The following is a 23,948-nucleotide window of genomic DNA, read 5'->3' as shown; positions in this document are numbered from 1 at the left end:
GCACTTTGGTATAATGTTGCAAGCCTTCTCTAGATGCATCTATACTGTTGTATTCATTCACTTTGATATTGATGTAGTCTTGCAATTCTTCTCTAGGTGCATCTATACTGTTGCATTAATGCACTTTGGTATAATTTTGCAAGCATCCCTAGGATTCATCTTGTGTTTTACCTTTGTGCCTTGGAAGTCATGGACTTACAAGGCATCTTTGGATTTGACTCTTTTTACCATTATTACTGCTTTGCTTACATATATTCTTCAACAAACTACTTGCTGATTATATACCAGTCTGGTGTGGTGTTTAAGGACAGAGGTGTTCCTGCTCTGGAGTACAACGTATCTACTACCAGTTTTTTTGCTGAGCTCAAGCCCTGGAAGATCCGGCTTATCACTTCTTTGTTTACCTGACTGAAGGCTGTTTGGTTTTGCTAATTGCACTGCTGTTAAGTGCTCTTTTCAGTTAGAGACTCATTAAAGACTGCTATTAACACTTCAATTGCTGTGTAAGACAATCTCTGTTACCTGAGTCACAACAGATACGATACTACTACTACTACTACTACTAATAATAATAATAATGTTGTTGTTGTTATTCCCTGTCTTCCTCTCTTAAATGAGACTCACTGCATCACCTCCTTGCATTATTAGTATTATGATTGTCATCCTCATGATGTTCTCCTCTCCCGCTTGCTCGTTGCAGGCTCGCTGGGGCAGACGGTGCGCGTGCGCGATGAGGTGACGGGCTTCCTGGGCCAGGAGGCGGTACTGCCCTGCCATTTTGTGAAGGCGGCTCCGGACATCAAGGTCAGCCAGGTGACCTGGATGAAGGAGGCGTCTGGGCGCAAGCAGAACGTGGCGGTCTACCACCCGGAGCACGGGCCCAGCTTCCCCATGGACCGCGAGGGCACACGCATCCGCTTCCGCACCCCCTCGCTGGAGGACACCACCCTGGTCATCGGGCCCCTGCGCCTGGACGACGAGGGCACCTACTTCTGCGAGTTCGCCACCTACCCCGGGGGCAACCAGGATGGCGTCACACACCTCATCGTCCTCGGTAAGCAACGTTATCATTCTCCCTCCTGGGTTATCAATACCATTTCCCAATCCGTTCTATCATAAACACATGGGAAAACAGGAAAGAACACTTTCAAGCCAGGAACAGGAAACTTTTCAAATATTGTTGCATAGCATTGCTATTGTTATTATTCATAGTAATACTAAAAAGCCTTCCTTGGTGGCTATTAAACAGAGGCTGGCTGGCCATCTGTCATTGATGCTTTGATTGTGTTTTTCCTTTATGACAGATTGGGGTTGGACTAGATGGCCCCTGGAGTCTCTTCCAACTTGTATTATTCTATGATTCTAATATTATTAATATCACTATTATGTTACTATATTATTATTAATATAGTGGTAGATATTATTGCTACTATAAACATCCTTATTATATTTGTGTTAGTATTAGCATTATTGAGTAAATATGTTGTTAAAATGTTACTATTAATATTATTAAGTTTTATTATTTTATTTTTATATATAAATTATAGTATTGGCATTGTTAAGTTAGTACATTATTATTACTACTAGTGGTAGTATTAGCATTGTTAAGTTGGCATATTATTAAGTTATTACTACTAGGTTATTACTACTACTTTACTAAGTTTACTGTTAGTATTAGCATTGTTTAGTATATTAAGTTACTATGCTATTATTACTAGTGGTAGTGTTACCATTGTTAAGTTAGCATATTTTTAAGTTATTACTACTAGGTTATTACTATTAGCTTACTAAGTTTACTATTTGTAGTAAGTTATATTACTAAGTTGCTACTACTATGTTATTATGACTAGTGGTAGTATTAGCAATGTTTAGTATGTTATTACATTTGTGTTAGTATTGGCATTATTGAGTAAGTATGTTGTTAGCATGTTACTATTAATAATATTAAGTTTTATTATTTTATTTTTATATATAGATTTTAGTATTGACATTGCAAAGTTAGTATATTATTTTTACTACTAGTGGTCATATTAGCATTGTTATGTTAGTATATTATTAAGTTATTACTACTAGGTTATTAATACTAGTTTATTGTTTACTATTAGGATGAGCATTGTTTAGTATTAAGTTACTATGTTATTATGACTAGTGGTAGTATTAGCATTGTTAAGTTAGTATGTTATCATTGCTACTATGTTATTACTATTACTTTACTAAGTTTACTGTTAGTATTAGCATTGTTTAGTATCTTACTAAGTTACTATGTTATTATGACTAGTGGTAGTATTAGCATTGTTAAGTTAGTATGTCATAAAGCTATTACTACTATGTTATTATGACTAGTGGTAGTACTAACATTAGGTTAGTATGTTGTTATTGCTGTTGTGTTATTACTACTAGTGGTAGTATTAGCATTGTTAGGTTAGTATATTACTAAGTAATTACTACCATGGTATTACTACTAGTGGTATTAGCATTGTTAAGTTAGTATATTATTAAGTTATAACTACTATGAGTCCTTTGGCCACATCATGAGGAGACAGCAAAGCCTGGAGAAGACAATTATGCTGGGGAAAGTGGAAGGCAAAAGGAAGAGGGGCCGACCAAGGGCAAGATGGATGGATGGCATCCTTGAAGTGACTGGACTGACCTTGAGGGAGCTGGGGGTGGTAACAGCCGACAGGGAGCTCTGGCGTGGGCTGGCCCATGAGGTCACGAAGAGTCGGAGACGACTGAACGAATGAACAACAACAACAAAACTATGATAATACTAGTAGTAGTATTATTAGCATTGTTAAGTTAGCATATTATTGTTATAATTACTATGACATTACTACTAGTAGTATTAGCATTGTTAAGTTAGTATATTATTAAGTTTACTACTCATGTTAGCATTATCATTGTTATGTTAGTATAGTATAATTATGACTATGTTATTACTAGTAATATTAGTATTGTTAAGCTAGTATCTTATTATCGTAAATTACAACTGTTACGTTATTGCTCTTAGTGATAGCATTAGCATTACTCCATTTGTTGTTGTTCTTGGCTGATGCTCTTCTTAGGACCCAGCAGGTGCACCTACACTGTTGAGTTAACACACTGTTGAGTTAACAGTTTGACACCACTTTATCTGCTATGGCTCCATGCCAAGGAATCCTGGGAGTTATAGTTTTGTGGGTTATTTTGACATCATTATCATTCTCCGACATTGTGCTTGGGACTGAGCAGGTACAACTACAGCTGTTGAGTTGACACAGTTTGACACCACTTTCTCTGCTATGTCTCCATGCTAAGGAATCCTGGGAGTTGTAGTCTTGTAGGTTATTTTGGTATCATTATAATTGACTGTCATTGTGTTTGGGACTGAGGAGGTGCAACTACAACTGCTGAGTTGACACAGTTTGACACCACTTAATCTGCTATGTCTCCATGCTATGGATGGAATCCTGGGAGTTGTAGTTTTGTAGGTTGACGCCACTTTATCTGCTATGGTTCCCTGCTAAGGAATCCTGAGAGTTGTAGTTTTGTAGGTTGTTTGGCCTCTTGAAATCATTATCATTGACTGACATTGTGCTTGGGACTGAGCAGGTGCAACTACTACTGTTGAGTTGACATGGTTTGATGCCAGTCTGTCTTCTATGTCTTCATGCTAAGGAATCCTAGGAGTTGTAGTTTTGTAGGTTACTTTGGAATGATTACCATTGACCAACATTGTGCTTGGGACTGAGCAGGTGCAACTACACTGTTGAGTTGACACAGTTTGACACCACTTTCTCTGCTATGCCTCCATGCTAAGGAATCCTGGGAGTTGTAGTTTTGTAGGTTGATGCCAGTTTATATGCCACGGCTCTATGCTGTGAATGGAATCCTGGGAGTTGTGGTTCTGTAGGTTATTTTGGCATCATTATCATTCATCGACATTGTGCTTGAGACTAAGCAGGTGCAACTACAACGGTTGAGTTGACATGGTTTGATGCCAGTCTATCTTCTATGTCTCCATGCTAAGGAATCCTGGGATTTGTAGTTTTGTAGGTTGATGCCAGTTTATATGCTACGGCTCTATGCTGTGGATGGAATCCTGGGAGTTGTAGTTTTGTAGGTTATTTTGGCATCATTATCATTGACTGTCATTGTGCTTGGGACTGAGGCAGGTGCAACTACACTGTTGAGTTGACAAAGTCTGACACCAGTTTATCTGCTATGTCTGCATGCTAAGGAATCCTGGGAGTTGTAGTTTTGTAGGTTGATGCCAGTTTATATGCCATGGCTCTATGCTATGGATAGAATCCTGGGAGTTGTAGTTTTGTAGGTTATTTTTGGTATCATTATCATTGACCGACATTGTGTTTTAGACTGAGCAGGTGCAACTACAACTGTTGAGTTGACACAGTTTGACGCCAGTCTATCTTCTATGTCTCCATGCTAAGGAATCCTGGGAGTTGTAGTTTTGTAGGTTGACACCAGTTTATATGCCACGGCTCTATGCTATGGATGGAATCCTGGGAGTTGTAGTTTTGTAGGTTATTTTGGCATCATTATCATTGACCATCATTGTGCTTGGATGGAACTGAGCAGGTGCAACTACAACTGTTGAGTTGACACAGTTTGACACCACTTTCTCTGCTGTGTCTCCATGCTAAGGAATCCTGGGAGTTGTAGTTTTGTAGGTTATTTTGAAATTATTACCATTGACCATCATTGTGCTTGAGACTGAGCAGGAGCAACTACAACTGTTGAGTTGACACAGTTTGAGACCACTTTCTCTGCTGTGTCTCCATGCTATGGAAGGAATCCTGGGAGCTGTAGTTTTGTAGGTTGATGCACAGCTCCAAACTATGGAATCCTGGGAGTTGTAGTTTTACAAGGTCTCTAGGCCTCCAAAACGATTCTGTGGTCACAGAAGACCATAGGACCTCTTTGGGGAGGGATTGTCCAGTTCCTCCAGTGCAATGTTGTGTTTTCCAAAGCTCTCTGCCTGTCACTCTGCGCATAACAGGCACGCCAACGATTTTGCGATTGCCTTCAAACTGTGGCTCGTGCTCCCAGTTATTGTCAATCGATGCAAATTGCCTCCATCTGGCTCTCTTTGGACGGGGAGGGCCCAAACGCATTGAAATTGCTTCCTCGGGGCCATTGCAAATCGGCTGCTGAATAGCTTTCCAAAGCTGTGGCGGAGTGTCCTCATTCCTCGCATTTCATTACCGACCGGTTTGTTGTTGTTGTTGTTGCTGCAACGGAATCCGGAGCAGCAGCGGCATCAGCAGCAACGAGCCCTCACCTCAAAGTCGCAGAGACAACAACATGTTTGTATGTATTTACTGCAAACAAAAGCCACGCCGGGCTTTGGGACAGAAAGTGCCGAGGGGGCCTGGTGTCCACGTTCCCGGCTCAGCAAGAAGGTCATTGAAGCCCCGCACGGCTATTTATAATAATTTGGCCGTGCTTAATTGGAAAGGAAGGGATTCCCGGTTCCCACCTGGGGGGTCTCATCGGAACCGGAATTCCTGGTTAAGGTCAAGCCAAGCGAGAGTGGAAACCGAAAGAGCGGTTTGATGGTGCTTTGGGTGCATCTGCACTGTAGAATTGATGTGGTTTAGGAACACTTTGGATGCATCTAGAATTAATGCAGTTTGGGGACACTTTGAGTGCATCTACACTGTAGAATGAATGCTGTTTAAGGACACTTTGGGTGCATCTTGATTGAATGCAGTTTGGGGACACTTTGGGTGCATCCACACTGTAGAATGAATGCAGTTTAAGGACACTTTGGGCGCATCCACACTGTAAAATTGATGCAGTTTGGGGACACTTTGAGTGCATCTACACTGTAGAATGAATGCTGTTTAAGGACACTTTGGGTGCATCTTGATTGAATGCAGTTTGGGGACACTTTGGGTGCATCCACACTGTAGAATGAATGCAGTTTAAGGACACTTTGGGCGCATCCACACTGTAAAATTGATGCAGTTTGGAGACACTTTGGGTGCATCTAGAATTAATGCAGTTTGGGGACACTTTGGGTGCATCTAGAATTAATGCAGTTTGGGGACACTGGGTGCATCTGCACTGTAGAATTGATGTGGTTTGGAGACACTTTGGGTGCATCTAGAATTGATGCAGTTTGGAGACACTTTGGTGCATCTAGATTGAATGCAGTTTGGGGACACTTTGGACACATCCACACTGTAGATTGAATGCAGTTTAAGGACACTTTGGGTGTATCTACACTGTAGAATTGATGCAGTTTGGAGACACTTTGGTGCATCTAGATTGAATACAGTTTGGGGACACTTTGGGCGCATCCACACTGTAGAATGAATGCAGTTTGATGGCGCTTTGGATGCATCTAGATTGAATGCAGTTTGGGGACACTTTGGGTGTATCTACACTGTAGAATGAATGCAGTTTGGAGACACTTTGGGTGCATCTAGAATTGATGCAGTTTGGGGACACTTTGGGTGTATCTACACTGTAGAATGAATGCAGTTTAGGGACACTTTGGCTGCATCTACACTGTAGAATTGATGCAGTTTGGAGACACTTTGGTGCATCTAGATTGAATGCAGTTTGGGGACACTTTGGGTGCATCTACACTGTAGAATTGATGTGGTTTGGAGAGTCTTTGGGAGCATCTACACTGTAGAATTGATGCAGTTTGGAGACACTTTGGGTGCATCTTGATTGAATGCAGTTTGGGGGCACTTTGGGCACATCCACACTTTGGGAGCACTTTGGGAGTAGAATTAATACACTTTTGATGCATCAACACTATAGAATAAATGCAGTATGATGCCGCTTTGGGTGCATCTACAGTGTAGAATGAATGCAGTTTAAGGACACTGTGGGTGCATCTAGATTGAATGCAGTTTGGGGACACTTTGGATGCATCTACACTAGAATGAATGTAATTTGATGGTACTTTGGATGCATCTAGATTGGATGCAGTTTGGGGATGCTTTGGGTGCATGTATGCTTTAGAATGAATGTAGTTTGATGGCGCTTTGGGTGCATCCACACTGTAGAATTAATACACATTTGATGCATCAACACTATAGAATGAATGCAGTGTGATGCCGCTTTTGGGTTCATCTACATTGTAGAACTGATGCAGTTTGGAGACACTTTGGATGCAACTACACTGTAGAATGAATGTAGTTTGATGGTGCTTTGGATGCATCTAGATTGAATGCAGTTTGGGGACACTTTGGGCGCATCCATACTGTAGAATGAATGCAGTTTAAGGACACTTTGGGTGCATCTACACTGTAGAATTGATGCAGTTTGGAGACACGTTGGTGCATCTTGATTGAATGCAGTTTGGGGACACTTTGGATGCATCTACACTGTAGAATGAATGTAGTTTGATGACGCTTTGGGTGCATCTAGATTGGATGCAGTTTGGGGACCCTTTGGGTGCATGTACACTGTAAAATTGTTGTGGTTTTGAGACACTTTGGGTGCATTCACACTGTAGAATTAATACACTTTTGATGCTGCTTTGGGCACATCAACACTCTAGAATGAATGCAGTGTGATGCCACTTTGGGTGCATCTACAATGTAGATGAATGCAGTTTGATGGATTGGATACAGTTTGGGGATACTTTCGGTACATCTATACTATAGAATGAATGCAGTTTGATGGCGCTTTGGGTCCATCTACACTGTAGAATTGATGAAATTTGGGGACACTTTTGGAGCATCTACACAGTAGAATTAACACACTTTTGATGTATCAACAATATAGAGTGAATGCAGTGTGATGGCTGTTTGAATGCATCTACACTGTAGAACTGATGCAATTTAGGGATATTTTGGGTGCATCTACAATGCAGAATTAATGCAGTTTGAGTGCATCTTCTATATTGTACAATTGATTCGGTTTAGGGACACTTTGGGTGTGAATGAATGCAATTTGGTGGTGCTTTGGGTGCATCAACACCGTAGAATGAATGCAGTTTAGGGACACTTTGGGTGCATCTCTAACTAATGCAGTTTAGGGACACTTTGGGTATGTTTACACTGTAGAATGAATGCAGTTTAGGAACACTTTGGGTGTATCTCCAACTAATGCAGTTTAGGGACCCTTTGGGTATGTTTACACTGTAGAATGAATGCAGTTTGACACCACGTTATGACTCAATGCTCTGGGATCCTGGGAGTTATGGCTTGGAGAGACACCTTGAAAAAGATATACTCCTAAGATTCCAGAGCATGGAGCCACAAAGTGGCGTCAAAGTGAGTTAACTCTACAGTGCAGATGCACCTTTGTTTGGAAACGCCAACCATTTGCGGAGATTGTGAACCGGCCTCTCCCTCTCTCTCTCGCTCTTCTCCTTGGCAAAAGGGAACACTCTGCAAGATTTTGGCAAGATTTCCTCCTACTTGAATCGGTCAGGAGGGACTCTGAGGCTTTAATGGTGTTTACACTGGTGCCGCTCGCTTTTAAACTGGGGTCACATTTTTGACCTGAGCGAAGATTGCAAAGCTGCCAGAAAGCAAATGAAAAAGGAGACGGAGCTGCTCAGCAAAGTCCAGATTTCAGCTCCATTTTCCTAGTACTTTGAATAGCTTCACGGAGAGCTGCTGTTGGGATTGTTGGCCTTGTAAAACTACATCTCCCTGAATTCGATAGCACTGAAGTAGGGCAATTAAAGTCGTGTCATTATGCATCATTGCATGGGTCAATCAATTAACGGCAATCGTTCCACAGCATACATGCACTCCAGCGTTGGATATTGGAACCTCTTTCCTCCTGCATTAGTTAACAACAACAAAACAACAACAACAACTGCAGTTTTGCAAGGTCTTTATCCTTCCCTGGCAAAGAGTGCTGGGACCACACCAAACTATAACTCCCACGATTCCATTGCGGTCAAAAGTGACGTCAAACTGCATTAATTTTGCAGTGTATTTCCATACTCTGGTGTTGCCATTGTGCATTATTGCATTGGTCAATCAATGGCGTGATATGCATGCACTCCAGCCTAGAACCTCTTTCCTCTTGTGCATTAGTTAACAACAACAACAACAACAAAACAACAGTAACAGCTGCAGTTTTGCAAGGTCTTTATCCTTTCCTAGCAAAGAGTGCTGGGACCACACCAAACTATAACTCCCACTATTCCATTGCGGTTAAAAGTGATGTCAAACTGCATTAATTGTGCAGTGTATTTCCATACTTTGGTGTTGCCATTGTGCATTGTTGCATTGGTCAATCAATGGCATGATATGTCCATCAAAGAGCGCACACAGGGTCCATCACTCCTTATGGTGGATCTACACTGTAGGATCTAGTGAACTAGCATTGTTCAATGCTATGGAATCCTGGGATCTGTAGTTTCGCAAGGCCTCAGCACTTGGTGCTGGATACAGATGAAGACCGGTCTGAAATACAAATCACTGAGACTACAGTTGTGATGATGATGATGATGATGATATGTATTTCTGTTTAAATGCTTGTAGATATGCCCTTTCTCCTTTATATGCTTGAGCTCTACCTGCGGGGAGACTTGCTTTTCTCCTTGCAAGTGCAAAGTGTTGAGGCACCCAAAAAGGACTGTGATTCCACGTCTGTTTGCACACTCACACACTCACTTCTCCCTCTCTTTGTCCCCTCCTAGCCAAGCCCACCAACACAGCTGAGGCCCAGGAGGTGAAGGTGAGCAGCCTGGAGCAGCCTGTGGCCACCTGTACCTCCGCCCATGGCAAGCCCCCCGCCCGCATCACCTGGCAGTCCAGCCTCGGGGGCAACGCCAGCGTCTCGGAGGTCACCAACGCTGATGGCACTGTCACCGTCACCAGCCATTACCGCCTGGTGCCCAGCAAGGAGGCCAACGGGCAGCGGATCACCTGCGTGGTGGAGCACAAGGCCCTGCCCCAACCTGAGGCCCTACCCGTCACTCTCTCCATCCTTTGTGAGTGGGGTTCGCCTTTTGGTGGGGTGGGGGTGGAGAGGTCTCAGAAATGGTGGAGAGGTTTGACGGGAAGAGATCTAAAGGTCATCAAGAAGAAGAGACCCAGAGATCTTGATGTATCTTGAAGGACTTCAAGGTGAAGAGATCTTGATGTGCCTTGGGGGACATCAAAGAGAAGATGTACTTTGGAGGGTGCCAAGGGGAAGAGATCTTGTGATCTTGAAGGGCATCAAAGAGAACAGATGTAGAGATCTTGATTTATCTTGAGGGACATCAAAGAGAAGAGATCTAGAACTTGATGTATCTTGGAGGATGTCAAAAAGAAGAGATCTTGTGATCTTGATGTATCTTGAGTGACATCAAGGAGGAGATCTTGATGTGTCTTGGGGAAACATTGAGGAGAAAAGATCTAGAGCAGTGGTTCTCAACCTGTGGGTCCCCAGATGTTTTGGCCTAACAGCTGGTAAACAGGCTGTGATTCTGGGAGTTGTCGGCCAAAACACCTGGGAACCCACAGGTTAAGAACCACTGAACTCGAGCTTGATGTGTCTTGAAAGGATATTAAGGAGAAGAGATCTTGTGAGCTTGAGGGGCACTGAAGAAATCTATAGATCTTGAAGTACCTTGAAGGATGTCAAGGAGAAGCAGTCAAGATATATCTTGAAGGCCATCAAAGAGAACTGATCTCAAGATCTTGATGTATTTTGATGTCCCAACCTGAGGCCCTCCCCGTCACCCTCTCCATCCTGTGTGAGTGGCCCTTGGGGTGTGCCTTTTGGTGGGGTGGGGGTGGAGAGGTCTCAGAAATGGTGGAGAGGTTTGACAGGAAGAGATCTAAAGGTCATCATGGGGAAGAGATCCAGAGATCTTGATGTGTCTTGAGGGGCATCAAGAGACGAGATCTTGATGTACCTTGGGGCCATCAAAGAGAAGAGATCTAGAACTTGATGTCTCTTGCAGAATGACAAGGAGAAAAGATCTTGTGATTTTGAAGGGCATCAAAGAGAACAGAAGTTGAGATCTTGATTTTTCTTGTGCGGCATCAAGGAGAAGGGATCTTGATGTGCCTTGGGATGCATCAAAGAGAAGAGATCTAGAACTTGATGTGTCTTGGAGGATGTCAAGGTATTGATGTATCTTGAGTGACATCAAGGAGGAGATCTTGATGTATTGTGGGGAAACATTGAGGAGAAGGAGCCCCCGGTGGCGCAGTGGGTTAAAGCCCTGTGCCGGCAGGACTGGACCAACAGGTGGCAGGTTCGAATCCAGGGAGAGGTGGATGAGCTCCCTCTATCAGCTCCAGCTCCTCATGCGGGGACATAAGGGAAGCCTCCCACAAGGATGATAAAACATCAAAATCATCCGGGTGTCCCCTGGGCAACGTCCTTGCAGACAGCCAATTTTCTCATACCAGAAGTGACTTGGTTTCTCAAGTTGCTCCTGACACGACAAAAAAAAATGAGGAGAAAAGATCTAGAGCAGTGGTTCTCAACCTGTGGGTCCCAAGATGTTTTGGCCTAACAGCTGGTAAACAGGCTGTGATTCTGGGAGTTGTCGGCCAAAACACCTGGGAACCCACAGGTTAAGAACCACTGAACTCGAGCTTGATGTGTCTTGAAGGACATTAAGGAGAAGAGATCTTGTGAGCTTGAGGGGCACTGAAGAAATCTATAGATCTTGAAGTACCTTGAAGGATGTCAAGGAGAAGCAGTCAAGATATATCTTGAAGGCCATCAAAGAGAACTGATCTCAAGATCTTGATGTATTTTGATGTCCCAACCTGAGGCCCTCCCCGTCACCCTCTCCATCCTGTGTGAGTGGCCCTTGGGGTTCGCCTTTTGGTGGGGTGGGGTGGAGAGGTCTCAGAAATGGTGGAGAGGTTTGACGGGAAAATATCATGGAGAAGAGACCCAGAGATCTTGATGTATCTTGAAAGGCATCAAGTGACGAGATCTTGATGTACCTTGGGGGACATCAAAGAGAAGAGATCTAGAATTTGATGTCTCTTGGAGAATGACAAGGAGAGAAGATCTTGTGATCTTGAAGGGCATCAAAGAGAACAGAAGTTGAGATCTTGATTTTTCTTGTGGAGCATCAAGGAGAAGGGATCTTGATGTGCCTTGGGATGCATCAAAAAGAAGAGATCTAGAACTTGATGTGTCTTGGAGAATGTCAAGGTCTTGATGTATCTTGAGTATCATGAAGGAGGAGATCTTGATGTGTTGTGGGGAAACATTGAGGAGAAGGAGCCCCCGGTGGTGCAGCGGGTTAAACCCCTGTGCCGGCAGGACTGAAGACCGACAGGTCGCAGGTTCGAATCTGGGGAGAGGCAGATGAGCTCCCTCTATCAGCTCCAGCTCCTCATGCAGGGACATGAGAGAAGCCTCCCACAAGGATGATAAAACATCAAAATCATCCGGGCGTCCCTTGGGCAACGTCCTTGCAGACGGCCAATTTTCTCATACCAGAAGCGACTTGGTTTCTCAAGTTGCTCCTGACACGACAAAAAAAAATTAAGGAGAAAAGATCTAGAGCAGTGGTTTTCAACCTGTGGGTCCCCAGATGTTTTGGCTTTCAACTCACATAAATCCTAAGAGCTGGTAAACTGGCTGTGATTTTGGGAGTTGTCGGTCAAAACACCCGGGACCCACAGGTTGAGAACCACTGATCTAGAGCTTGATGTGTCTTAAAGGACATTAAGGAGAAGAGGTCTTGTGATCTTGAGGGCATCAAAGAGAACATATGTTGAGATCTTGATTTATCTTGAGGGACATCAAGGAGTAGAGAAGAGATCTATAGGTCTAGAGTCTTGATGTATCTTGAAGGACGTCTAGGAGAAGCAATCAAGATATATTTTGAAGGGCATCAAACAGAACTGATCTCGACATCTTGATGTATTTTGAGAGGTGTGAAGGAAAAAAGATCCTGATGTATCTAGAACCTGATGTATCTTGAAGGATGTCAAAGAGAAGAGATCTGGAGATCTTGATGTATCTTGAGTTGTATCAAAAAGGCGAGATCTAGAGATCGACTTTTCTTTAGGAACATCAAGAAAAGAGACCTTGATGTGTCTTGGTCTTTTCTCCTTGATGTCCCTCAAGACACATCAATGTCTCATTTCTTGATGTTCCTAAAGAAACATCAATCTCTAGATCTCACCTTTTTGATGCCACTCAAGATACATTAAGATCTCTCTCTGACATCAAGATGGGCACCAAAGAGAAGAGATCTAGAGATCTTGCTGCATCTTTAGGAACATCAAGAAGAGATCTAGAGATCTTGATGTGCCTTGGGGAAACATCGAGGACATCTAGAGATCTTGACATATTTTGAATTGTAAGAAGAGATCTTGATGTATCTTGAGGGACATCAAGGAGAAGATGGAACCTGCTGTTTTTTAGCCTCTCTGGAAACTGGAACCCAATCCAGTTCAAATTGCAAGAATATAGATTCCATCTACATACTAGGAAGAACATCTTGACTGTAAGAAACCTTTGAAATTGGATTATGGACCACTTCAAATGGTGGTAGGCGCTGCTTCTTTGGAGGCCTTCAAGCAGAGATTGGATGGGCATTTCTCCAAAGGTGAACTCCTCGTAGGTCAAGGGGTTGAACTAGATGTCCTTTGTGGTCCTTCCCAACTCTTAAGATCCTATCATTCAGGGGAAGGGGGGATTAGCAATAGAGTGGATGGATTGATATATTCTTGTGGTTTTTCCCCATAGATCCCCCCGAGGTGTCCATTGTGGGTTATGACGACAACTGGTACCTGAGTCGCAACGAGGCCATGCTGACCTGCCGTGCCGATGGCAACCCCATGCCCACCGAGTTCATCTGGAGCACGTGAGTATCAGGTGTCACATAAACATGTTGTCTTTGAAAGCTAAGCAGGGTCTGCCTTGGTTGGCACTTGGATGGGAGACCACCAAGGAATCCCAGAGGGAGGAAATGGCAAAACCTGCAATTTTGTAGTCATCCTGTGAAATTCATAGGGTTGCCAGTCGTGCAAGAGGACTTGAGCTGGGCGTTGAATGGCTCTTTCTGTATCCAGATCCCTTTTCAGCACGGAATGAGACCAAACTGGTTCTGCCGGTTGCAAAGAACAAAACATCCTCCTTAATTGACTGGCTGCGGGCAAAGCGAGGAAAGAACGGGGCCAGAGAGGAAAGTTGTGCTTAGTTGGCACTCTTTGGCAGAAGAACAATCGGGTCTTTGGGAAGCTACAACTCTCAGGGCTCCATAACTTTGAGCTGTGCTTAGTTGGCACTCTTTGGCAGAAGAACGATCAGGTCTTTGGGAAGCTACAACTCTCAGGGCTCTATAACCTTGACCTGTGCTTAGTTGGCACTCTTTGGCAGAAGAACAATCCGGTCTTTGGGAAACTACAACTCTCAGGGCTCCATAACCTTGAGTTCTGCTTAGTTGGCACTCTTTGGCAAAAGAACAACTAGGCCCTTGGGAAACTACACCTCTCAGGGCTCCATAACCTTGAGTTGTGCTTAGTTGGCACTCTTTGGCAGAAGAACAATCAGGTCTTTGGGAAGCTACAACACTCAGGGCTCCATAACCTTGAGTTGTGCTTAGTTGGCACTCTTTGGCAGAAGAACAATCAGGTCTTTGCGAAACTACAGCTCTCAGGGCTCCATAACCTTGAGGTGTGCTTAGTTGGCACTCTTTGGCAGAAGAACAATCAGGTCTTTGGGAAACTACAACTCTCAGGGCTCCATAACCTTGAGCTCTGCTTAGTTGGAACTCTTTGGCAGAAGAACAATCAGGTCTTTGGGAAGCTACAACTCTCAGGGCTCCATAACCTTGAGTTGTGCTTAGTTGGTACTCTTTGGCAGAAGAACAATCAGGTCTTTGCGAAACTACAACTCTCGGGGCTCCGTAACCTTGAGTTGTGCTTAGTTGGCACTCTTTGGCAGAAGAACCATCAGATATTGGGAAACTACAACTCTCAGGGCTCCATAACCTTGAGTTGTGCTTAGTTGGCACCCTTTGGCAGAAGAACAATCGGGTCTTTGGGAAACTACAGCTCTCAGGGCTCCATAACCTTGAAGTGTGCTTAGTTGGCACTCTTTGGCAGAAGAACAATCGGGTCTTTGGGAAACTACAGCTCTCAGGGCTCCATAACCTTGAGGTGTGCTTAGTTGGCACTCTTTGGCAGAAGAACAACCAGGTCTTTGGGAAACTACAACTCTCAGGGCTCCATAACCTTGAGTTGCGCTTAGTTGGCACTCTTTGGCAGAAGAACAATCAGGTTCTTGGGAAACTACAACTCTCAGGGCTCCATAACCTTGCGTTGTGCTTAGTTGGGTTCCTGTTTTGGGTCTTCACGGCGCCTCCGCTTTGGTTGCCCCTTTCCAGGTCCAGCGGGCCACTTCCGAAGACGGTGACGGTGCAAGGCGGGAACCTCCTGGTGCAAAACGTGGACGCCTCCGTCAACACGACCTTCATCTGCCAGGCCACCAACCGCGTGGGGCAAGTGGCCACCGAGCAGGTCATCTTCGTGAGAGGTAAGCGCCAAACTTTTGGGTAAAGCGGCACAAAGTTTGCAAAGATTTCCCCCTTTTTTTTGGAAGGTCCGGTTCCCAAAACGAATGCACGTTGACGCCACTTTAGAATCCTCGGAGGTGTAGTTTGGGGAGGTGCCATCCCTCTTGGGCAGAGAAGGCTCGAGACCTTGTCAAATTACATCTCCCAGGACTCCATCACAGTTCAAGTGGGGCCAAACTGCGTTCGTTCCGCAGCAGAGAAGCACTGATTCTAGGAGGAACTTTTCCAGGCTCTGGGCCAGATTTGCAAATGATTGCAAATATAGACATTTCAAAACGCATATGAGCTCACAAGCCATCTTGAGTCCCATTCTGAGCTCTTCCCACGTGTTATCCTTCGTTGCACTTGGGTTTGCAACTATCCCTGGTTTCGTGTGTTGTCAAAGGTTTTCATGACTGGAATCACTAGGTTGCTGTGAGTTTTTCGGGCTGTAAGGCCACATACCAGTCAATTTTGAACATCCAACACATTGAACGTCTCTACGAGGAGAAACTGTTCCAAGACACACGGAGATTGGGAAAACTACAGACCAGGAAAGCACATCTACAGTGTTTTCTGTAGCATAATGAACATCTCACGTAATCCACATAGTGTCTTGCCAGAGAAAGAATATACACCACACAAATGATCATTAAAGAACAAGAAGTTTACTCTGTGACTGTTGCCAAAACTCCCAGGCCCAGCTAGCTATTACCAAGAAGTTTGCTCTTGGTAATGCAGAGCAGTGTGTAAACAGTCATGAGAACAGTTGCTTTTACCCACACAGTGTCCTTTAAGAAAGATTCAAAATGGTCTTTAGGTGTCTGTGTGGAAAGATCTCCTTCCACACATGACGCAAGAACACTAAACTGTCTCTTTCTCTCTCTCTCTGCAAGCACATGCACAGCTGAAGCCTAAAAGTGTAACTGTAGTCAAAACTCCCAGGCTCAGCTAGCTCCTTCCATATCTCCTTCCAGCAGCTCCTGGAAGATCTACTTCCAGCAGCTCATGAAGCAAGAACACTAAACTCACTCTCTCTTTCACTCTCTCTCTCTCTGCAAACACATGCACACCTCAAGCCTAAAAATGTAACTGTAGCCAAAACTCCCAGGCTCAGCTAGCTATTACCAAGAAGTTTACTCTTGGTAATGTAGAGCAGTATGTAAACAATCATGAGAACAGTTGCATTGACTTTAGAAAGATTCAAAATGGTCATTAGGTGTCTATGTGGAAAGATCTCCTTCCACACATGACGCAAGAACACTAAACTGTCTCTTTCTCTCTCTCTGCAAGCACATGCACAGCTGAAGCCTAAAAGTGTAACTGTAGCCAAAACTCCCAGGCTCAGCTAGCTCCTTCCAGATCTACTTCCAGCAGCTCCTGGAAGATCTCCTTCCAGCAGCTCATGAAGCAAGAACACTAAACTCTCTCTCTCTCTCTCTGCAAACACATGCACACCTCAAGCCTAAAAATGTAACTGTAACCAAAACTCCCAGGCTCAGCTAGTGGAGACACAGATACTATCCTCTCTACAACCTCTCTCCAGTCTTCCTTTTACGCTGCAGAGACACGCATACTATCCCATATTTTCTCGCAACCAAAGGGACTTTCACTACTGGAACATGGCCGTACAGCCTGAAAACGTCACAGCAATCCTGGGTTTCATTTATCCGTATCTGACAAAATACCTCTTCTTGAGGGTGGAAATATTAGGATTTGTATGGGAGGCATTTGTGGAGTTATTGGTGCCATTTTTCTGTCTTTGCTTTAATTGCCCGTGCTGTCCCGGTTGATAATAGTGTGCATTGGGGGGAGGGGACCTAATAATAATAATAACAACAACAACAACAATAATAACAACAATAATAATAGACACTTGGGAAGTGTCCGATGTGTGATCAATACAACAGCCAGCAGAGTGATCTTGTTTGCTGTGGACTTGTCTTAACAATAATAATAATAATAATAATAATAATAATAATAATAATAATAATAATGGTATGTCTTACCTGCCTCTGCTTGTGGCTCAAGGTGGGTTACCTGTCACCAAAGTGTAGCGTTTCCAGTTTCTGTTGCCTGTGTGCTTTTCACCCCAATGTGCCTCGAAACAACGATGCAATGTTTACCGTTTGCTTTCCACCTGGAGTAGTGGGCCTTTGCATCCTGGGAGGAGAGCCAGGCCCGTTAAAGCCCTTTGGGTGCCGAGAAGCAGACCTCTGCAAGGAAGGCCTTTGGGACCCTTCCCGAACAGGGTCTCCTCCATGACGGAGACCCCCCCCCCTTCCTTCCTTCCTTCCTTACGCGAGGTGTGCCCCGCCCCGGCTCCGCCTGCCGCTCTGCCCCTTCCCCGGTGCTGCCCTTATCCTCCGAGTGACCCTCCTTCCGTCTTGCTTTCTTTACTCAGACCGGCCGGCGAGGAGGCAGAGCGGCGGCGCTGGAGCCTTGGCGGGGTCCATCGTGGGGGGCCTCCTGGCCGTGGCCATCCTGGGGGCCATCCTCACCGTCTTCCTCCTCCGCCGGCGCCGGCGGCAACGGGAGCAGCGGGGCGGCAAGGGCTCCTACGACCCCAAGACCCGCGTCTTCGGCAACGGGACGGCCCCTCCGCCCGCCAGGGACTTCGCCGAGCTCGACCGGCCGCTCAAAGCCGCACCGGGGAGAAGGCGAGACGAGGACGAGGAGGACGACTACGAGGACGAGGACGAGCGCGAGGAGCAGCGGCCGCCTCCGTACGGCTACGCCGGCCACCATCACCACCGCTTCGAGGACGAGGACCAGCTGGGGCCAATGCTGCGGCTGGGTCCAGCCCTTCACGGCTACGAATACGACGACATGGAGTCCCAGCACGACGGCTCCATCATCTCAAAGACGGCAGTCTACGTTTGAGCCCGGAAAGAAAGGAAAAGGACTTTTTCTCCCTCTCCAAAATGACTCTTGCGAGCGGAGTTTGGGGCCGTTTGGAGGGGAACCTTTCCAAAAGCAAGAGCTGCCCGAGAACAATCAATCCTTTGGCGAGAGGGACCTCCTCTCCCAGAAACCATTCGGGGCAAACAGGGAAGTTTGGTTTGTTTCAGAGATCCTCTTCCATAATGTAATGGACTCCTTTTTGGGGGGCCAGGAGCTGTTTTGGGGGACTATTCCAAAGTCGAGCGCTGCGAGAGAACAATCCCTTGGGAAGAGGGGTCCTCCTCTCCAAGAAACCATTCGGGGAAAACAGGGGAGTTTGGTTTTGGTGTTTTTCACAGACAGATTTTAACTTTCTTCCGTAATTTATGGGCTCCTTTTTGGGGCTCGGAATCTGTTTGGGGAACCTTTCCAAAGGCAACAACCACTCATCCCTTGGAAAGAGGGACCCCCTCTCCGAGAATTTGGGGGTTTTCATGTTGGTTTTTAAAGAACTGAAGACTTCCCTGGACTTCCGAGAAGTTTTGTCTGTGCTGCTGCCTTAACAAGATTTAAATGTGTGTGTGTATGTGTGTGTGCGTGTGCGTGCGGTGGTTGTTCTTCAATGTTAAGAGGACTGTATAACTGGGCTTCGGGGCAGCCTTGTTGGGGGGGGGGGGGTGGAATAAAAGGAACCAGTGCAGCCTTGCTTTCGTGTAGAACTCCAGGTTCCGATGCCGGTTACATCTCTCCCTTTTGGCGTCGGTGCTTTGATTCCGGTGCTATATCTCCCCAGCCTGGTGCTGGGAGGAACCAACTGGGCTCCCATTGGAGATGCTGGCCTTTCTTTTCTTCCCAAACCAAGGTTGCTTCGGCCATTTGCACCCGGGTTTCGTATTACCCACTAAGGAGTAAGGCTTTCCTCTTTTGCACCAAGGAGCAATCCTTCCTGTTCCCATCAAAGAGGAATGCTTCCTATTCCCATCAAGGAGCAATGCTTGCTATTCCCATCAAGGAAGAATCCTTCCTCTTTTGCACCAAGGAGCAATGCATCCTCTTTTGCACCAAGGAGCAATGCTTCCTATTCCCACCAAGGAGCAATGCTTCCTATTCCCATCTAGAAGGAATGCTTCCTATTTTGCACCAGGAAACAATTCTTCCTTTTTCCCATCAAGGAGCAATGCATCCTCTTCTGCATCAGAGAGCCAGGCTTCCCATTTCCCCTCAAGGAGCACTGCTTCCTATTTTGCACCAAGGAGCACTGCTTTTGGGTTGTTGTAGGATTTTTGGGGCTCTATGGCCATGTTCTAGAGGCATTCTCTCCTGATGTTTTGCCTGCATCTATGGCAAGCATCCTCAGAGGTTGTCAGACCTCCAAGGAGCAATGTATCCTCTTTCCCATCAAGGAGCAATGCTTCCTATTTTGCATCAAAGAGCCAGACTTCCTCTTTCCCACCAAGGAGCAATGCTTCCTTTTTTCCACCAAGGAGCAATGCTTCCTTTTTCCATCAAGGAGCAATACATCCTATTTTGCACCAAGGAGCGATGCTTCCTATGTTCCTTCAAGGAGCAATGTATCCTATTTCCCATCAAGGTGTAATCCTTTTTTTCCTCCAAGGAGCAATGCTTCCTATTTTGCATCCAGAAGCAATGCTTCCGATTTCCCACCAAGGAGCAAGGCTGCCTTTTTGGCACCAAGGAGCATTGCTTCCTATTCTGCATCAACAAGCAATGCTTCCTCTTTTCCTCCAAGGATCAAAGCTTCCAGGAGCAATGCTTCCTATCTTGCATCAAAGAGCCAGGCTTCCTTTTTTCCACCAAGGAGCAATGCTTCCTATTTAGCATCCAGAAGCAATGCTTCCGATTTCCCATCAAGGAGCAAGGCTGCCTATTTGGCACCAAGGAGCATTGCTTCGTATTCTGCATCAACAAGCAGTGCTTCCTCTTTTCCTCCAAGGATCAAAGCTTCCAGGAGCAATGCTTCCTATTTTGCATCAAAGAGCCAGGCTTCCTATTTCCTATCAAGGAGCAATGCTTCCTACTTTGTATCACAGGGCAATGTATCCTATTTTGTATCAAGGAACAATGCTTCCTAAGTTCCTCCAAGGAACAATGTATCCCATTTTGCACCAAGAAGCACTGCTCCCTATTTCCCATCAAGGAGCAAGGTGCTTATTTTGCACCAAGGAGCACTGCTTCCTATTTTGCATCAGAGGGCACTGCTTCCTATTTACAATCAGGGAGAGCTTCCTATTTCCCTTCAAGGAGCAAGGCTGCCTATTTTGCACCAAGGAGCATTGCTTCCTATTCTGCATCAACAAGCAGTGCTTCCTCTTTTCCTCCAAGGATCAAAGCTTCCAGGAGCAATGCTTCCTATTTTGCATCAAAGAGCCAGGCTTCCTATTTCCTATCAAGGAGCAATGCTTCCTACTTTGTATCACAGGGCAATGTATCCTATTTTGTATCAAGGAACAAATCTTCCTAAGTTCCTCCAAGGAACAATGTATCCCATTTTGCACCAAGAAGCACTGCTTCCTATTTCCCATCAAGGAGCAAGGTGCTTATTTTGCACCAAGGAGCACTGCTTCCTATTTTGCATCAGAGGGCACTGCTTCCTATTTACAATCAGGGAGAGCTTCCTATTTCCCTTCAAGGAGCAATGCTTCCTATTTTGCACCAAGGAGCAATTTCCTATGTTCCTCCAAGGAGCAATGCTTCCTATTTCCCATCAAGAAGCAATGCTTCCCATTTGCATCAAAGAGCCAGATTTCCTCTTTCCCACCAAGGAGCAATCCTTCCTTTTTTTCCACCAAGAAGCAATGCTTCCTTTTTTCCATTGAGGAACAATGCATCCTATTTTGCACCAAAAAGCATGGCTTCCTTTTCTGCATCAAGGTGTAATCCTTCTTTTCCAAGGAGCAATGCTTCTTATTTTGCACCAAGGAGCAGTGCTTCCTATTTTGCATCCAGAAGCAATGCTTCCTATTTCCCATTAAGGAGCAAGGTGCCTATTTTGCACCAAGGAGCACTGCTTCCTATTTCCCATCAAGGAGCAAGGTGCTTATTTTGCACCAAGGAGCAATGCTTCCTATTTCCCATCAAGAAGCAAGGTGCCTATTTTGCACCACAGAGCAATGCTTCCTATTTCCCATCAAGGAGCAATGTATCCTATTTCCCATTAAGGTGTAACCCGTTTTTCCTCCAAGGAGCATTGCTTCCTATTTCCCATCAAGGAACAAGGTACTTATTTTGCGCCACGGAGCATTGCTTCCTATTTCCCATCACGGGGCAATATATCCTATTTTGTATCAAGGAGCAAACTTCCTAAATTCCTCCAAGGAACAATGTATCCTATTTTGCACCAAGGAACACTGCTTCCTATTTTCCACCATGTTGCAAGTTTACCATTGGAATGGCTAGCATTTGCAATCCAAAAACAACAGGGCCCATTTGGTATTGGCTCCTCCACAAAGTTATATTTTGCTTTCGGTTTTAGAAAGACCGAACCCGCACACAAAACGTTAAGCTTGGATTCGGTTGGTGCTTTTCCTTCTTCGCTTTCCCCCCTCGGACCCCTCCAAATCTCTCCATTTTTGCATCCACACAAGACTTCTCCCTCCCCAAAGCTGTGCCTTAAAGGGACCAGCGGGTTTTGCCCCCCACAATCCCCAATCATGGCTTGTAAATATCCCTGACCTTGTACAAACAACAGAAAAGAAGGACTCGAGAGTTATTTTCGTAGGGGGGGGGGTGTTTTGTCGTCTACGGGGGGGTTGGGTTTGGTTTCATTGTCCCTGGTGGGCTCTTCAATTTTTATTTCCTTCCTTTTGTGTGTCATTAAAACGCTGTCTCAAAACGCTGTGTTTGGCTTGTCTCCGTTTTGCTCCCCAAAAAGAGAAGACGATTCGGGGACTGGGATTTTGGATATCGTGCCAAATAATGTTACAAGACGGAGGGGATTCGGATCCGCCGCGACAGCGAAATGCTCGCCGCATGAATATTTAAAACATCTGGCTGGGGATGGGAATGAATTACAAACGAAATGCCCCAAAGTGCTCGAGTTTTGGGACCGCATTTGGGTTGTTTTGGGGGGGAAAGGCTGGAGAATATGTCCCAAAATCCTCATGCAGCAGAACATGGTTGTGTTTAGAGTTCATCAAAGGCAGAAAACCAGCCTCCCTTTGCACGTTCGGAGCAGCAAAAGATAATCAACACTGCCCGGTCTCCCTCCCAGTCTTGGAAAAACACCAGCAGGATTGATTTTAATTAATTCTGATCCACTTGTCTGTCTGTCGCAGGCCTCCTTTTTTAATTTTACAGAACCGTTTTGCAATGGAAGCAAAGAGGGAACATATTCTCGCTTCCCTTCGGGGGCGAAATTGCAAAGTGGAACGATGTACCCAAATATCGCTGGCAAATTGGGCACGTTTCCTGATTTGGATTGCAGATTTTAGCGCCGCGATGTTTATTAAGTGGTTTGCAAACTGGTTTTCGTACAGAAAGGGTAAGAGGATATAAAAGTATTCTAAGGTGTATGGCAGTGGTTCCCACCCTTCCGAATGCCGCAACCCCTTAATCCAGTTCCTCATGTTGTGGTGACCCCCAATGGGTTGTTGTAGGTTTTTCGGGCTGTATGGCCATGTTCAAGAAGCATTCTCTCCTAACGTTTTGCCTGCATTTGTGGCAGTCATCATCATCATCATCATTTAATAACTTATTAATCGCCCTCCATCCGAGAATGCTCCAGGCGATTTACAGCTAAATTGTAAAAGATAAAATACATACATACAAAAATTAAAATTAACAGGGATTGAATGCTCTAGTGAAAAGTCAGGTCTTAAGTGCGAGAGTAAAAGGTCCTAAGTCACGCATGGCTCTCATGTAGGGCGGCAAGGAATTCCACAATAAGGCAGGGGCAGAAATAGAAAAAGCCCACCTGCGCCTGGTCCTTTCCAAGCGCACTTCTCTAGGACCCGGTCTATGGAGTAAGTCGCATTGGGCTGGTCGTTGCGACCTCCGATGATGGGAGAAGGAGAGGCGGTCCCTAAGGTACGATGGACCCTGGCCGTAAAGAGTTTTAAAGGTCAGAACTAGCATCTTAGACAGGCCACGGGACTCAGTTGGAAGCCAATGCAAATGTTGCCACACTGGTGTTCTATGGCATTTCATGGGCGTTCTTGTGAGTAACCTGGCTGCCGCATTCTGAACAATACGAAGCTTTCGGGTCGTAGGCATACAGGGCATTGCAATAGTCCAGCCTAGACGTGACTGTGGCATGGGTGACCATTGCCAGAGCCTCGTCAGATAGGGAGGGTGCCAGTTGCCTCGCTTGTCGAAGATGGAAAAAGGCCTGTTTGCTGGCAGCAGCCACCTGAGCTTCCATTGTCAGCTGCGAATCCAAAACGACACCCAAGCTCTTAACGGTAGGCGAAGGAGATAGGGCAGCACCATCGAAAATGGGTAGCAAATGGGTCAGACCAATCAAGCGGCTATACCAGAGAATCTCAAGTCTTTGCCGGGTTCACCTTCAGTCTGCTAGCACGCAGCCAGTTTGACAGAGCTTCCAGACATAAGTTGAAATTGTCTGGGACTGATGTTGCTCCAGGCTCCAAAC

General features: G+C 45.3%; 1 protein-coding gene across 3 annotated transcripts in view; it reads left to right on the top strand.

Moving 5' to 3' along the window:
- The window catches only part of LOC137095010 (nectin-2-like), a 152,287-nt gene that overhangs the window by 80,476 nt on the left and 47,863 nt on the right, over positions 1-23,948 (top strand). For 2 of the 3 annotated variants that reach the window (XR_010908755.1, XM_067461152.1), the window contains exons 2-5: positions 701-1,054; positions 9,626-9,919; positions 13,645-13,762; positions 15,287-15,435. Coding sequence is in view for 2 of the 3 variants with exons in the window: in XM_067461152.1 (XP_067317253.1) it covers positions 701-1,054; positions 9,626-9,919; positions 13,645-13,762; positions 15,287-15,435 (915 nt within the window). In the remaining variant the exon portion in view is untranslated. Of the gene's footprint in view, positions 1-700; positions 1,055-9,625; positions 9,920-13,644; positions 13,763-15,286; positions 15,436-17,858; positions 19,010-23,948 lie in introns of those variants that run through there. The other variant, XM_067461153.1, reaches the window with a different exon arrangement.

Source organism: Anolis sagrei, chromosome X (assembly GCF_037176765.1).
Source record: "Anolis sagrei isolate rAnoSag1 chromosome X, rAnoSag1.mat, whole genome shotgun sequence".
In the NCBI taxonomy this organism is placed as follows: domain Eukaryota; kingdom Metazoa; phylum Chordata; class Lepidosauria; order Squamata; family Dactyloidae; genus Anolis; species Anolis sagrei.
The sequence above is the reverse complement of the archived record's forward strand: the minus strand, read 5'-3'. Positions and strand labels throughout refer to the sequence as shown.